This window comes from Poecilia latipinna, unplaced genomic scaffold (assembly GCF_001443285.1).
Source record: "Poecilia latipinna isolate Pla-1442-1.1 unplaced genomic scaffold, P_latipinna-1.0 Scaffold1413, whole genome shotgun sequence".
NCBI classification, from domain to species: domain Eukaryota; kingdom Metazoa; phylum Chordata; class Actinopteri; order Cyprinodontiformes; family Poeciliidae; genus Poecilia; species Poecilia latipinna.
Genome location: NW_015114029.1, coordinates 157,953 through 172,991, shown reverse-complemented (window position 1 = coordinate 172,991; position 15,039 = coordinate 157,953). Strand labels below are relative to the sequence as shown.

General features: G+C 39.0%; 1 protein-coding gene across 1 annotated transcript; it reads left to right on the top strand.

Moving 5' to 3' along the window:
* Nucleotides 1-5,250: 5,250 nt before the first annotated feature.
* LOC106962433 (natterin-3-like) lies at nt 5,251-8,080 on the top strand. Its single transcript, XM_015056851.1, has 4 exons — nt 5,251-5,346; nt 5,430-5,463; nt 6,090-6,168; nt 6,728-8,080. The coding sequence occupies exons 2-4, from the start codon at nt 5,461-5,463 to the stop codon at nt 7,786-7,788; spliced, it is 1,143 nt and encodes a 380-aa protein (XP_014912337.1). The 5' UTR covers nt 5,251-5,346; nt 5,430-5,460; the 3' UTR covers nt 7,789-8,080.
* Nucleotides 8,081-15,039: the final 6,959 nt, after the last annotated feature.

Below are 15,039 nucleotides of genomic sequence, written 5' to 3'. Positions count from 1 at the left end.
AATCAAACTCTGTCAGAGGGTTTGATAGTAGTGTAAGAGAGTTTGTAGGTTTTGGCCTATGGGGCCTCTCATATGGAACGCCGACTGTTTTTGCCTCGATTTTTCTTTAAGACACATAGAGATAAAATGGCCCCAATGGTAACATAATTGAAAACATAAATGTAGCAATTTATGTTGAATTGTGTAAACATAAATTCTGTGAATTTAGTTGACTTTAGACAGTTAAAACATACGTGAGCTTAGACCCAAAATTTGTAGCTAATTTTTAGATGTGGAATACTTTAGACTATGCTGGCAACTTTTAGTAGCTCCCATTTATTTAAGAGATTAATAACACACTGGTGTGCAGTGGAGGTCTTTACTTTGTCAAATGTCCAGTGTGATGATGGAAGGTTTTGTAAAATGATTTTTTGACCATTTTTTGAACTTGTAGCATCTGATTACGTCAACTTTTGTTTTTATACAAGAACTTTTTAGTTATTGTTTTGTCCATATTTTGGCTGTAAATAAACTACATATTTCTTTTCAAACTATCAAATTGGATGCGGTTTCAAAAACAAAACCACCTGTTGCCACCCACAGCCTTCATTGGAAATGTTTTTTTGTTGTTTTATTTTGTTTTTTAACATAGAAGGTTGTGACACGTTTGTTAGTGGGAACGTTTGTTTGAACGTTTGCCTGTTGTCCTCAGATCAAAATGACCCGAGGACAACAGGAGGGTTTGATTCCAATAACAACGTGTTATTGGAATCAGATTAGTACAAGATGTTCTTCTGGCTGGCTCCCAAACCTTGGAACAATTCTGGTTCTCTGGAAAAACGCTTGCAGGGTGTGGAGATATTTTTCTCCACGTTCATTAACGAACATAAAAAGATTTTAAGTGTAACGATCATAGAGAGTCACTGAGACACCTTATGAAAGTCAGTGTCTTGTCATACATTATGAAAACATCGTATGACAATATGGCCTTCAAATGTAAGCCACATCATAAACGCATCATAATAAAAACCTACTGGCATCCATTAAAACATTTATTCTGTTATTCTGGGTGATTCTAACTGAATCAAATAAATGTCAGCGAGGAAACCCAGACGATGGCATAATCTGCTTTAGCTTTATTTCATTTGATATGATTTGTAAATGCAATACAAAAAACATTCGGCTACAATATGCTATATATTTACCAGAATAACTCTGAGTGAACTGGAAACGACCAATAACCAATCATGTGTGTCAGCAGAAGTCTTACATGGATGTTTAAAGGTTTAAATGTCATTTTGGTTTAGTAAAAGTGTGGGGCTGTTGACAGTTTGACCTTTAAACTTTCATTATTATTTTCAAAGCCAAAGCAGCGCAAACAAAAAAATGTTGCCGCACAAACCAGCAGAAACATAGTCAAGTTGGCCGACATCCATCTTGTCTACAATTTGGTGGGGGGCTGGTTGACCTTTCATGACCTCTGGAGACATTTCTTAATGTCTTTAAAATCATAGCAGCACAAACGGAAATGTTTGCTGCACAAACGTTTGACACCAATTTTGTCTAATTTGAAGAGGTGAGGGGGCCAACTTGTAACAAAGGGGACAAACTACCTTGAAGCATTCAAGCACATTAAATATAAAATAAATGGAATCATTTAGATGACTTAAAAAATTATGTATCAATCGTTCAAACAAAGAAATCCAAACAAGATAAAGATACATTTGATATTATTTACAACAAATAATGTAACAGTTTCTTGTTATTGATTTTCTTTTTTTATGAAAGATAAAGTATGTAAAATAAATAAACATAGATGTTATTCTAAAAAAAATAAGACATCACCTTATTCCCAACCCATTTTTATTTAGGTTTTTGTTGCATCTTAATGTATTAAAATGAGGAAAAAATAAAACAAACCCCAAATGAGCTCAAACAAACTCCATAACTGGATGTGGCGATAAGCTCCCTAAACAAGGCCTGGTTATTTCTGACGTAAGTTTAAAAAGTCCATTTCTTTTCCAATCCTCCCTGGGTCCGCAGCAAACAGTGGGGGGGATTTGTCCCGTCAGACTGTCAGTTCCCGAAACAACACAAAAAAAGTGTAAGTCGCACATGGGGTCAGTGCAACGGACACAGAGAACAAAACTTGTCGGGTCCAGATGACTCCCCTTGTAAGACCAGAGGAGGGTTAAAGGAGGGAATTATAATCTAGAACTTCAGGATGTTATGGTCCTGGGATGTTTTGACGTTTTTGCTATTTCATTCTAGTTTGATTATTATTCCATTATTCATTGTTTATGTTTTACTGTCTGTTGTTAAAGATGAACTCGTCTTCTCCAGGTTCTTTTAATTCAGTTCTAGTTTATTGTGATTATTTAGCATTAGATTTATTTTAGTCTCATATTCTCCTCCCTCTGATCCAACCAGTTCATATTCAGCTCATTCTCAGTTCCTTCTGTCTAATCCTGTTACAAAAGCTGCTTTAAATGAGATACAATAAAATTATGGCAAACATTTTTGATGCATTATTAAATTGTTTGTGTAATAATCCATTGGTGTTTGTGTATTTATACATAATTTGTGTTTAGTATTTTTCAGAAATTTCCTGCCTTGTTCATTTTATTTCTCTTTGTTGTTCATTTTTGTAGCTTTTAATGATTTCTTGGGTTCAGTTTGTTTTATATAAAATCTTCATTTGTCACTTGATCTTCTGCTGCTGACAGATGGTTCTACACAAGTTCTCTAACAACCCCATCCTGTCCAACCAGTTTTAACTTTGGATTTTATTCTACATTCATTTTTGCAGACACTGAATTTTTAACCATACAATGCTATAAAAATCTGAATGTTTCTGGTAATTTCTCCAGTTTCACAGCAGAGGGCAGCATCTTGATTTCCACTCAAACTGGCTGTTGGTTGTCGTAACTCCAGTGTCCATTAGTGGAAACATAACGACATAGAAAATGACTAAAACAGAAACATAAATGAAACTAAAAGTCCAAAATCCTACAAATCAGAACAAACTAAGTCTTCAGGCCGTCTTTGAAAAAACTGCAGAATCAGATTTTAGTTTATAACCAGTGCTGCTCCCCCACAATGTAGTGAAACTGCACTGCAATATTTAGTCATTTTTCAGTTTGTAAACCATTCAGAATAAAACATTTTCTCTTTGAAATACCTGCGCTGTATTTAAGCAGATTCAAAAAATCAAATGCAGGTTGTGGTGCAAGCAGGGTTGCTTTATAGAAAAAGTTTCTGGGTGTTTACTATGAAATTACACAGAAAGCAAAAGGAGGAATTATTAAAGCTGAATATTAACCAGAATCAATCTAAGGTCAGATAATCCAGGACCACTGACGGCGACTGGAGATCAGATCCTTTCAAACACCTTCAGACTTCTGCATTACTGAAAGCATTTAACAGGTTTTACTTGATTCAAAACTATTTAAAATATGTTAAATGTATCATAAACTAGTCAGGCCTCTTCAAACATTGTTCTGCATTTGTTGAACTTTCATGACTTGAGTTACCATCACTGTTTCTAGAAAAGAGGAACATCGATTTGTTTCTTTGCAGGGAGATAAAGATCTTGAGGTTATTTTAGACGACGGGTGTGACCTGAAAAGTACAAACCAACCATTATGTTAAATGCTGTGTAGTTTATTACACCTCTGTCTAGTGTTGTGTATTTGTTTATTTGTTTCTTTCTATTCAGGTAACAGGAGCCACAACTGGATGGGAAAAATATTTAGTAAATCCTGCAGGATGTTGTCTGGTTGCCCTAAGAAAGGATTTAAAAATAATCCTTCGATTGTGTAAATTGTAAAGCATTAAAATAATCTGATCAATGTTTAGCAGTTGCATCAAGATTGTTAACATTTTTCTAATTCATGCTATGCAGAAGGCCAACTGCTGGAAACATCGCAGCCACAGTTTCTACTTCCTAAGTTTAGTTTTTAGAATCAAGAATTTAGAAATGCAAAGTTTTAACAGAAAAAGATGTTTAATGCACGGCTTTAAGTTTTCATAACTTAAAATATTAAAAGGTTGTTTGCTTTCAGATCAAACTCAGTGTCGCTGACTCCTCACCTCGTGTTTCCTTTCACAGTGGCCTCATCATGCGGTTTGTGATAAACCTGTGTCATGTTTCTGGTGAGCAAAAGTCAGAGTGCAGAGACAAACTGGGACAGTGTCAACGAAATGAGGAACAGAGAAACAGGAAGGATAACAGATAAATGAGAGCAGCAACAGGCAGAGAAGGAGGAAACTTCATAACTATTTGTTTTTCCATTAAAATGTTTATTTAGAAACAGCAAGAAGAAAGTGCATCTCATCTGTTCAAAAATGTGTTTATATGTATTTATATATATATAAATTCATGCGTGTGTGCAGTTGAAAACGCATACACTATAAAAAGACACAAACACATTTTTTCTCACTGTCTGAAGTCAAATCAGACCAAACTTTCCTTGTTTTGGTTTAGTTAGAATTACCAAAATTATTTGTATAATTCTGGAACAAACTTCCAGAAAACAACAAAGCAGCCGAAACACTGAGGGCCTTTAAATGTGGACTAAAAACCACCTGCTTTAGAAACACAATCAATGGAAAATGAACCCTGACACTTGACTAAATGTAATGTTTCAGCTGTTGACTGTGTTAATATGACTTTGTATTTTTGTGGAGTTTTTTAGGTAAAGCACTTTGAAATATGCTGTTCAAATAAAATCTGGTTTGATTTCTACTTGCTAAATGCCAGAAAACTTGGCAAGATTTTTTAAAAAAAAATTTTGTTAATTTTGCTCAAATTCAAAGGTTTACATGCATTTGGTCAGCATCCTGGATTACTGTGTTTAAACTGTGTGTTTCTTTAAAAGTGATGGAAATGGCATGTGTTAAAGTAATACTTCGTGATGGAGTAAGCATTTAGATTTTATATTTAAATTCATGTATGATTTTTTTAATGTAAAATGTTTTTTCTATGTAAACTGAAGGATAACTGATGCAGAGTGCTGCTGATTCTAATGCGGATCTCAATAAACATAAACACTGAACTGCTGCTAAAACCAGAACAGAGAGACACCAAATGCAGAAATGTTTTAGATGAATAATGGTGGTTTTTAGATTAGGATCTTAAAAAACAACCAATCATGTGTTTCTAGGCCTTAAAAAGTTGAAGTTTTGTCTATTTTTGGTCCTCAGGAGAACAAATCAATCAGTGATTGGCTCATTAGAAAATCCTCCTTCTGGTGTTTGAGCTTCAGAAAACATAAAGGATGAAGAGAAACACGTTTATCAGCAGAATTAGAAAAACTTCGTGCCTCCGTTTGTCCGTCTGATAAAAAGACTCCTAATTTAATTCAGGTAAGACGCTCGGTTATCTTTACAAATAAGATTTTTATCTTTATTTTTGTAGTTAATAACAGATTTTTTTTGTTTTTCTACAGCTGTCGGCGGAGACGGTGTCCCTGGACAGACATGGTAAAATAAAATTCACCAGTCTCCTTTTGTCTTTTCTTTTACTCTCACTGTCTGACCATCTTACTGGACGAGGTGAAGACGTGCAGAGCAGCGGCTCTAATTCAGCTCATTTCAGCCGTTTGTATCTGTGCTCATTGTTTTGGCCACTAATCAACAATTATAATGTAGAAAATGATTTACTTTTTTAATCTTCTTTGACTTTGAAGGGAATATTCCAGAGTTTTGTGGAGAGTTTCTCTTATTAACAGTCAGTATCTTACCTACATTAGGATGCATTAAAGTTGATCTCGGATCTGATTCTTATGGGAAATGGAGATTATTTCAGAGGATTTCTGCCTTTTCTCAGTGTTTCCTACTCCCTCCTTTAATTTTTACATCAGTTATTTAAACACTGATGTACCTTCAGTCAGAGGCTTCTGTAAGGCTGCTGCAGTACAGACTGCTACAGGAGATCCTTCCTACCCACAGCTTTCAGCATCTACAACAAGAACCTTGGATAAAACAGAAATATTAAATTTCCCTTTTTTATTCAGAAAAACAACTTTAGTCTTTGCTTTGAAACTTATACTGAAATCTTATGTAAGCAGAAAAATGTTAAGATGATAAATTTTATGTTTTCCTTCCAGCTGTCAGTCTTGTTGCTGCTGGTTCTGTCTGCAGGCAGCATCCAGGACGGCGTGGAGAACCGGCCTCCGGGCGCAAAAGGTACGATAAACGTTTTCCATCACCACCAGCCATAAGGCTCTTTTATATTTAGCTTACTTTTATCAAGTTTTGCTCACTTTTATCACACATAAATGGAAATGTCTGAAAAAACTGTCATGTGTAACCATGCTGCATTTCACAAAATATTAGCAAATCTAAATGCTATATTTAAATATAAGCTTCATATCTGTATCTTACATCTAAGTGTAATCTGTTAAATTTAAATCTATATGCATCTAAATGTAGGTGCGCCTACAGTTTTTCATGTTTGTATGTTAATGCTAATTCCACATGAGTTTTTCGGTAACTTTGGAGAGTAAACATTTAGATTTAATAACTAAATTTAAATTTAGATGTGCATCAGCTTTGTGAAATGTAAGCATAGTGCATTTCCATTTTAAATGTAATGAAACTGTGACAAAAGTAAAATAAATATGTATTTAGCTTACATAAAAAACTGTCTGATTTTCCCACTTGGCGCCTTAAAACAAGCAGACGGTTAAAAGGCGAAATGACGCCAGAGACGGCCTAATTAAAGCCTTTCTGTTTACTGTTTCAGTTTCCCCGCTGGAAGTCGGTCTGGAGAAAGAAGTCCCAATGAAAGCGTCTGCTGAGTTCAGACAGAAACGGCAGCTGGACTCTTTCTCCTCCATGCCTGATGGGAAGCTGCAGTGGGTGAAATGGGAGGGGTCCCTTCCTAATGGGACCGTTTCTATTTACAACACGTATGAAACACGAACCGACTACATCTGTAAGGTCAGATGCCGTGCAGGTTTTTACAACCCCAGCAAAGGTCCTTACTGCCACTACCCTGATAAGAAAGAGCATCGTTCCTCCTCTTTTCAAGTCCTGGTGAATGAAGATAATTTTGAGATCCTGGAGTGGAAGGAAGGTTCTTATGGTTCTTTTCCAAAGAATTCAATCAGAACCTGCTCCAGTCAGGAGCTCCTTGTAGGGAAGAATAAGTACGGATTGGGGATGGTTTATCCAAAAGATAAATGCTTTTATCTCCCCTGGAAAGGGAAGCAGTATTGGTACAAAAGGCACTACGAGGTTCTGACTCAGTTGAAGGCTGAAAGCAGTGTGATCTCTGATGTCAAATATAAACCAGATCCCACAAAAATCATAAAATTGCCTCCGAAGACCATAAGAGTTTCCGTCATAGAAAACTATTCATGCAGGTCGGTGTCAAAGAAAGTTACGTTGAGTGAAAAAACGATGAATAAGCGGCAGTGGGACACCAGCTCCCTCTTCAGGTCCAGAGAGAGAACAACATTCAGGGCAGGAATCCCGGTCATCATGGACGGAAATTTCGATGTCACCACCGAGCGCTTATTTCAAATCTCTACAGGAGAAACGTTGACAGAGGAGGTGCAGCACTCTGCCAAAGTAAAGCTCACCGTGCCGCCAAACCACCGCTGCAGAATTAAAATGATTGGTTTTATGTTCAAGGTGGACATCCCGTTCACCGCCCGGCTCACCCGGTCCTATGAGGACGGGGAGACCAGATCAGCCGCCATCTCCGGGGTTTACCACGGGGTCCAGATGGGTCAGATCAGGGCCAAGAGAGACCGGTGTGAGCCGCTATCCAATCCCAAGCCTTGCCTCAAAACAGCGTAGCAAAGTGTCCAACTGCAGCTTTCATTTATGCTTTTTGATTTTTGCATTTTCTTATTATAGCCACCTTCCTTGGTTTACTATTTGCAACCAGACTATGTTTATATGAACAGACAATTGAATTTTAGAGGATTTTGTTCATTGAAAGCAAACATTTCCCTTAGGATTATTAAGATTAACCTTAAAATTGATCTAAATCCAGTTAGCGTCCTAAAGTTCATTGTTTCTCTGTCTGTGATTTGCAAGCTCCCTTTTTGGCATTAATAAAGCTTAATAGCAATGGAAAAAATGAAAATGGTGTCTCGTTTCATTCCAAGTTGTCTATTTGTGTGTTCTTCAAAGACTGTGAAATTCATCACCGTTACAACATCGATGCAACAACAAACCTTCAAGCCTCATTTGTGAGCAGAACATGAATTTACAGCGGGCTGGCAAAAACAGTTACAAAAAAGATCCAGCAGGGGGCAGCAACACACAGACAAAGATGAGCGTTTAGCTTTTGAGAGATTGTATTGTATTGTATTGTATTGTATTGTATTGTATTGTATTGTATTGTATTGTATTGTATTGTATTGTGCTAGCATTGTTTTCAGCTCTTAATGTTCATCTAGATCTGCCTGAAACTTTTCTACAGATAAATTAGGATCCTGATCTTAATTCCAAACTTTCTATGATCCTTTGATTTAAACATTATGAATCCCTCACTGAAAATGATCATCACTAATTACATAAGCAGCTTTCTACAGGCTGAGATGCCAAACACAGCAGCAGATCTGAAAAAGAAACAAAGTGACTGAAATGCTGTGGACCTTCAGAGAGTTGAACAAACCTTAATTAAACTGAACCACACATTAAAACACGTATTGGTGCGTAAGAGGCCTTCAAGCAGAGGAGAAGGCCTCTGCTGATCTGCTTACAGCTTCTCTCTGGTGCAATAGCTCCCCCTGGTGGATAAACCCCCTTTAGAGGCGATCTGGTGAAGTTCAGACAGGATAAATCAGGATATCGATGCGCGCCTGCAGCAGTTCGTGCAGCAGAAGGTCACAGAGGGGAAAGCGCTGAGTTTCAGGTGAGCCTGCACTTTACCGGGTCACCGAAGGTCGCATCCAGCCTGGTTTGAGCTGAGAGAGCGGTTCTGTTTGGGCCCGGATCTCATATCGCTACGGACCAGGTCATAGCTGCTGCAATGAGACACTGGAAACGTTCATTCCTCATTCCACTGACACGGAGATTAATAAGAAAAACCTCATGGTAATGGCAGGATGTGTTGGACTGACGAACTGGTGTGGTTAGATTGGTTTATTGGTTTATTTCCTGACTCGGTTAAAACATGGCGGGAGCTAACAGGAGCAGAGACATAAAGTAAACACTGGCTGCGTTTCGTTTGAGCAGTTTAACATCTTGAAAATAAATTCTCACTATCGAAATTTTTTGCATCACACAAGTTGTAACCAGATGTTCCCACTTCGCGCAACCAACGAAAAAGAAGACAACAGGAAGTAGTTGGAGGATGATGGCGCTGCATGTTTTTAATGACTTATTGCCTGAACAAAATTGTTTACTTGATTTTAATTGTTTCTTATTTAATGTAAACACTCCAAATGCAGAATTTTGTGACCTTAGCTGAATATTTAAATTGAGGTTTGTATGGAAACACGGCTAGTGACGCTTCCAACCATTTATAGAAATACAATTAGAGTTTATTGTCCCACCGATGGGAAGTTTAGGTTTAACAGCAGCATCAAGATATGTAGGTTCACAGAAACAAAGTTCCAAATGTGTTAGAAAAATATAGAAAAATCAAGACTGAAAATAACAACAATAATGGCTTAATAAAATGTGCACAATTATAATAAAAATACTGACATTAATAGAATAGAAATATCCTGTGACCCAAGAGATGTGGAACTGAGTCGGACAACTTTTATAAAATGTAAAATCACAACAGACTATTTACAGAGCAGTATGTGGGTGCAGAGAAACAGACGTGCAATCACAGCAGAAACGTTATTAAAAATGAGTGAAAATCATCAGCAGAGATGTAAACATGTTTTATCTGGAGCAGGGATGTTACATCTGACAGCTGCTGGGAGGAAGGATCTGCAATAACGTTACTTTGTGCATTAAAGAAAAACTGACGGAAATCCAAAGTTTAAAAAGTACTTAAACTAAAAACGTCCATCAGTGTAAAATAAGTCACTCATCCTTATTTGATATAGTTTTTACTGTAAAAAGGTAAAACAACCTGATGAACACAAGTTATTCCTGTCGAATATCTTATTTAATTTCAAACAGACATTATTATTTCCTGCAGTTACAGTAGTTTGGCTGTAATGAAGCCAAACTAGTTGGAAGGTTTGTTTAGTTTCTCCTTCGCTCCACCTTCCTGTCAGCGCTTCCTGTCCCGTCCAGCGTAATGAATGCCGGCCTGCTGTCTCCTGCTGGACCATCTGTTTCTCTCTGAGCGTCCTCTGATTCAGCGCTTCCACTGCGCCTGACGTTTCTGTCACAAATATCTTCAGCAATATGCTAATAAAGGCTAATAAAGGCTCTGAATATTCATTAGCTGGAGGGAGACAGCTGGGAACTCAGACCTGTGTCAGGAAACTTTGGAGCAACCAAAATAAGACGTTAATGAATTCTTGTAGGCTTGATTTTATAATATGCAGTGCAATAATTATTTTTTCTTTCCCTTTGTTTTTTCATTTTTTTTATTATATTTTTTTCATTTTTTTCTTATTTACTGAACTGCCTGTTTTTTTTGTATTTTTCTTTTTTAATTTGTTTTTCCCTGTTTTTTATTTTTTCCCAAATGCAACTTTTTCCCTTATTTTCCTTTTCCATTCAATCCTTACCATCTCATTTCTTTCAGTTATTTCATTTGTCTTTTTTTTAATTTTCTTTGTTCCCGAACTACATATTGTTTTCTAATTGCAACGGCAACATTTTTTTCTTGTTTCTCTTTTTTTATTTTTCTTTTTTTTCCTTTTTTCCAACTGCAACATTTTTCTTTTTCTTTTATGCTTTATTCCTTGTTTTCTTACTTCCTTTTTTCACCATCTTTAGTTATTTTTCTTATTTCTTTTTTCCATTTTTTTTTCTTTTTTTTCCCCAACTACAAAATTCTTTGTTATCTTTTTGTTTTCCTCTTACTTTATTGTTCCTTTTTCCCTCAACCACTATATTTTTTAAATTTCTCCCCTTTATAGCCTTTTTGTATCTGCCATATTTTTGGAAACAAGAATAAAGCCTTACCTGTGGGCTCAAATATAATCATTCATCTCTACTAATAGTTGATGAAATGTTGCTCATAAAGTTGCAGCATTACTATAGATATTTGTAGCCATCAGCAAACTTGTGGCTCGTTATTTCTTTGTTTTTTGTCCGTATTTGAGATGATGTAAGTGGGCTGTGAAGCTGTGAAGCTTTGCTGACAGGAAGTCGGTCGGTGAGAAGCTGCAGTTGTTTTGTTGACCTTCCTCTTCATGCAGGCGACTCCTTCATGCTTGGCTTGTTAAGGAGATTACACACTGAGTTTTTCCCCATGCAGACTTTCTCTGCATACCATAAACACCCCGACATGGAGAAGTTTGAAACTCATTAATTCAAAGATCACATTTCCAGTCTGGTTATTATCTGATAATGAATGAAGCTTCTCAATGAATCTTCATCCACAGTTTCTTCTCCATCAGTGCAGATCGATGGTTTCCATCCTTAAAGTGCTGACTATCAGTTCTAATTTTCATAAATGTGCAGAAAGTGCAGCTCTTCCATTAAGTAGTCTTATACAGATGTCATTTTGTAACTTTGCAGAGATTTTCTTCTGTTTCTTGTGCAAAATTTGAAAACCATCTTTATATTTTAACTCATTTGTGTGCACAAAAGACTAAAAATAATAACCATAGTGACCACTGAGCAGAAAATCATAATAAAGAAAAAAGATTGTGAATTTTTTGGTTTTATGTACAAACAGTAAAAACAGATGCAGAGTCTGAAACGTGCAACAACAGCAAATAATGTTTATTTTTCTATAAACTCTCCTCTTCAGTCATCCATTTTTTTATAAGAAAAATAATCTTTAAACAGCTGAAAGCATCAGATTAATAAGTGATTTGTGCTGCAGTGAAGCCGTTTCTGCGCCTGGAAATGTTTCTGTGGCGCAGCAGCGTTGGTGCCGGCCTCCCCTGACAGCTGGGTGTGTGAACCAGCGGCTGTGGTGTTTGTGGGTTTTAAGAGGCCGGCGCTGCGTGGACGGATGGACAGACGGACGGAGGGATGGACGGACGTCCTCCTGTCCTCCTGCTCTCAGGCTGTGTGCAGTAAAAGCCTGGAACAGAGAAGCTCTCAACGCGCTTCACTGGAGATGAGCTCAAATATCTTCTAAAAGAAGCTGCTCTGTTTTTTCTAAAAGTGGGGTCGGAGCGTCAGAGAGGGCCGGAGCATAAACTGGAGATCTTTGTGTTTCATTATTAATGCTGGTTCTGTTCTGAGCTCCAGAGCGGAGAGGAGGGGAACCAGCAGCCGAATGGAGCAGGTATGAGGCAGAGATGCTGACGGAGGCTGAGAGTCCAGTAGGTCCGGTTCTACTGGGACAAAAACTTCAACATTTGTTCCATGTGGTTCTTTCTCTCTGCTCTGAATCAAACCAGCCTGTTCCCCTCCTGGCCTGTGGGGGCGCTACACCCAGAACCACTGAAGGAAACTACACAAAAACCTCTGAAGACACTGAGAGCAACTTCCTTCTTCACCAGATGGAAACAAGATGGAGGCGTCAGAGTTTAGTGTTTGGAGGATTTCTCTTTAGTCTTTGGCTAAAGAGCAGGAGCCATTTCTCCCGCTAGCGCTAGGCTAACATGTATTTTTTGGTTGTATTTACCCAGAATGCCATGCGCTTTAGTCCTTTTGCTCCTGTTGGAGCGGTCTCCAAAAAAGAAAAAAAGAGAAGAAAAAGATTTTAAAACTAGAAAAGGATAAAAAAAAACATGGGGAAAATAGAAAGGGAAAGAAAAAGTAATTATTGCATTTGAGTATTATAAGATTATAAAACAGCTGAATTCATTAATGTCTTGTTTTGGTTCCTCCATTATTTCCTGCCATCGGCTCTGAGTTCCCAGGGTCTCTGGTCCGCTTGGCGTTCACATTCAAACCGAACCAGATTTCACTTCAACCGAACCAACAGCTGCACAATTAGCTAAACATATGGGTGCCGTGCTAAAGAGGGCGCCAAAGTTAAAGCAAAAATATCTTTCTACTTTGCATGTTCTGAACATAACAGCCGTTTGTGATGTGATCAGTACCAGGTGCCTGTGTTGGATCTGGATACAGAACCACCTGCAAACCTCACAAACTCCTGATTTTATTTAAATATAAATGTACTAATATTTAGTTAAGTCAATTTTATCAGCGGTGAATGGGTATACCTTTTTTATGTGCAATTCCTTTTTAAGACAATAAGATAAACATGTTATAGTCTTTTGCAATAGCATCATTATTTTTGGATTAACTTGTTAATAAGTGGATGCAAAAGTTGCTTACATTTTTTTTTCTTTTGCAGGATTTGAAATGGTTGAAAGTAAAACTGCCACTTGAGATTTTTTCAGAAGGAGATTTTTGTAGAGGAAGGTTTTTAGGTTTTGTCCTAAATGTAAATGTTTTTTGTACAGTTTTGGTTTAATTACAGCTCTGAGTTTGTTGTTCTTTCATAACTGAATCTTTAGAATCTGTGCACTGCAGCGATTATTCGATTACTAAATTAGTAGACGAATATTTCAATAATCAATTAATTACAAACGATTAATCGTTTCTTAAATTTTATTCTTAGACCATCTAGAAACAGAGACATTGTTCAGTTTTTCCCTTCCTGCTTTGGCTTTATGAACAGTAATCTTTGTTATATAAAACCATAGATAAGGGTCATAATCTGTCTGTACGTTCAGATTAACATCATGAGACGCGGTTAAATCGTTTGGACAGGTTTTCTGCTCCTGCTGGCCTCTGGATAATCAGTCTGATTGTTTCTGATGCTCCGTTCGTTTCCTGATCCTCCACTGACTGACAAACTGCTGCATCGAGTCTCAGTCCAAACAGGAAAACAAAAACTGAAGAGTTTTTCCAATTCACGTCATGAAAAACGGGTGAAAATGTGAAGTGTTTAGTGCAGCTGTTTCTGTAACATCCATCAAATGGAGAATTTAGCTGAACCAGACTGAAAACATGAGAAAGATTTAAAATGTAACCACCTCAGCCTGACGGCCCAGCTGCAGAAAACCTTAATGGGGTTTGAGTTTTCTTTTAAAATCAAATTAAACAGCTTCATCCAAACAAATCAAAGACAGTGGAGCAGCAGATCTGGTCCTGATCCGGTCCTTCCTCTGTTTGGTCTGAAGCGGCGGTTCTGTTTCTGCTGCGATGACGCAGAGCGACGGCGGCTGACATCACACAGCGAAACCTGAGGAAAACCTCAGGCGTCTGATCAACTCTGAGGTTAAGAGGGAAAGCAGAGGGGAGGTCAGCGAGCCTCCCACCTGCAGCGCCTCCAGCTCAGCCTCACCGCAGAGGGAAGCTCTGGACGTTCACCTGGAGGCGGAATGACAGAAAAACAACAAACTGAGGAGGAACGTCGCTCTGACGGGCAGAAACCGTCCAGGACCCTGTGTCTCCTTCCACAGGGTCAGATCACCGTGCCACGACGGCGTACAGCGCCACGATGGCGAACAGCGCCACGACGGCGTACAGGGCCACGACGGCGTACAGGGCCACGACGGCGTACAGGGCCAAGACGGCATACGACGGCGTACAGGGCCACGACGGCGTACAGGGCCACGACGGCGTACAGGGCCAAGACGGCGTACAGCGCCACGACGGCGTACAGGGCCACGACGGCGTACGACGGCGTACAGGGCCACGACGGCGTACAGACAGGGCCAAGACGGCGTACAACGACACGACGGCGTACAGGGCCACGACGGCGGACAGGGCCACGACGGCGTACAGCGCCACGACGGCGTACAGGGCCACGACGGCGGACAGGGCCACGACGGCGGACAGGGCCACGACGGCGTACAGCGCCACGACGGCGGACAGGGCCACGACGGCGTACAGGGCCACGACGGCGTACAGGGCCACGACGGCGAGCGACGGCGTACAGGGCCACGACGGCGTACAGGGCCACGACGGCGTACGACGGCGTACAGGGCCACGACGGCGTACAGGGCCACGACGGCGTACGACGGCGTACAGGGCCACGACGGCGTA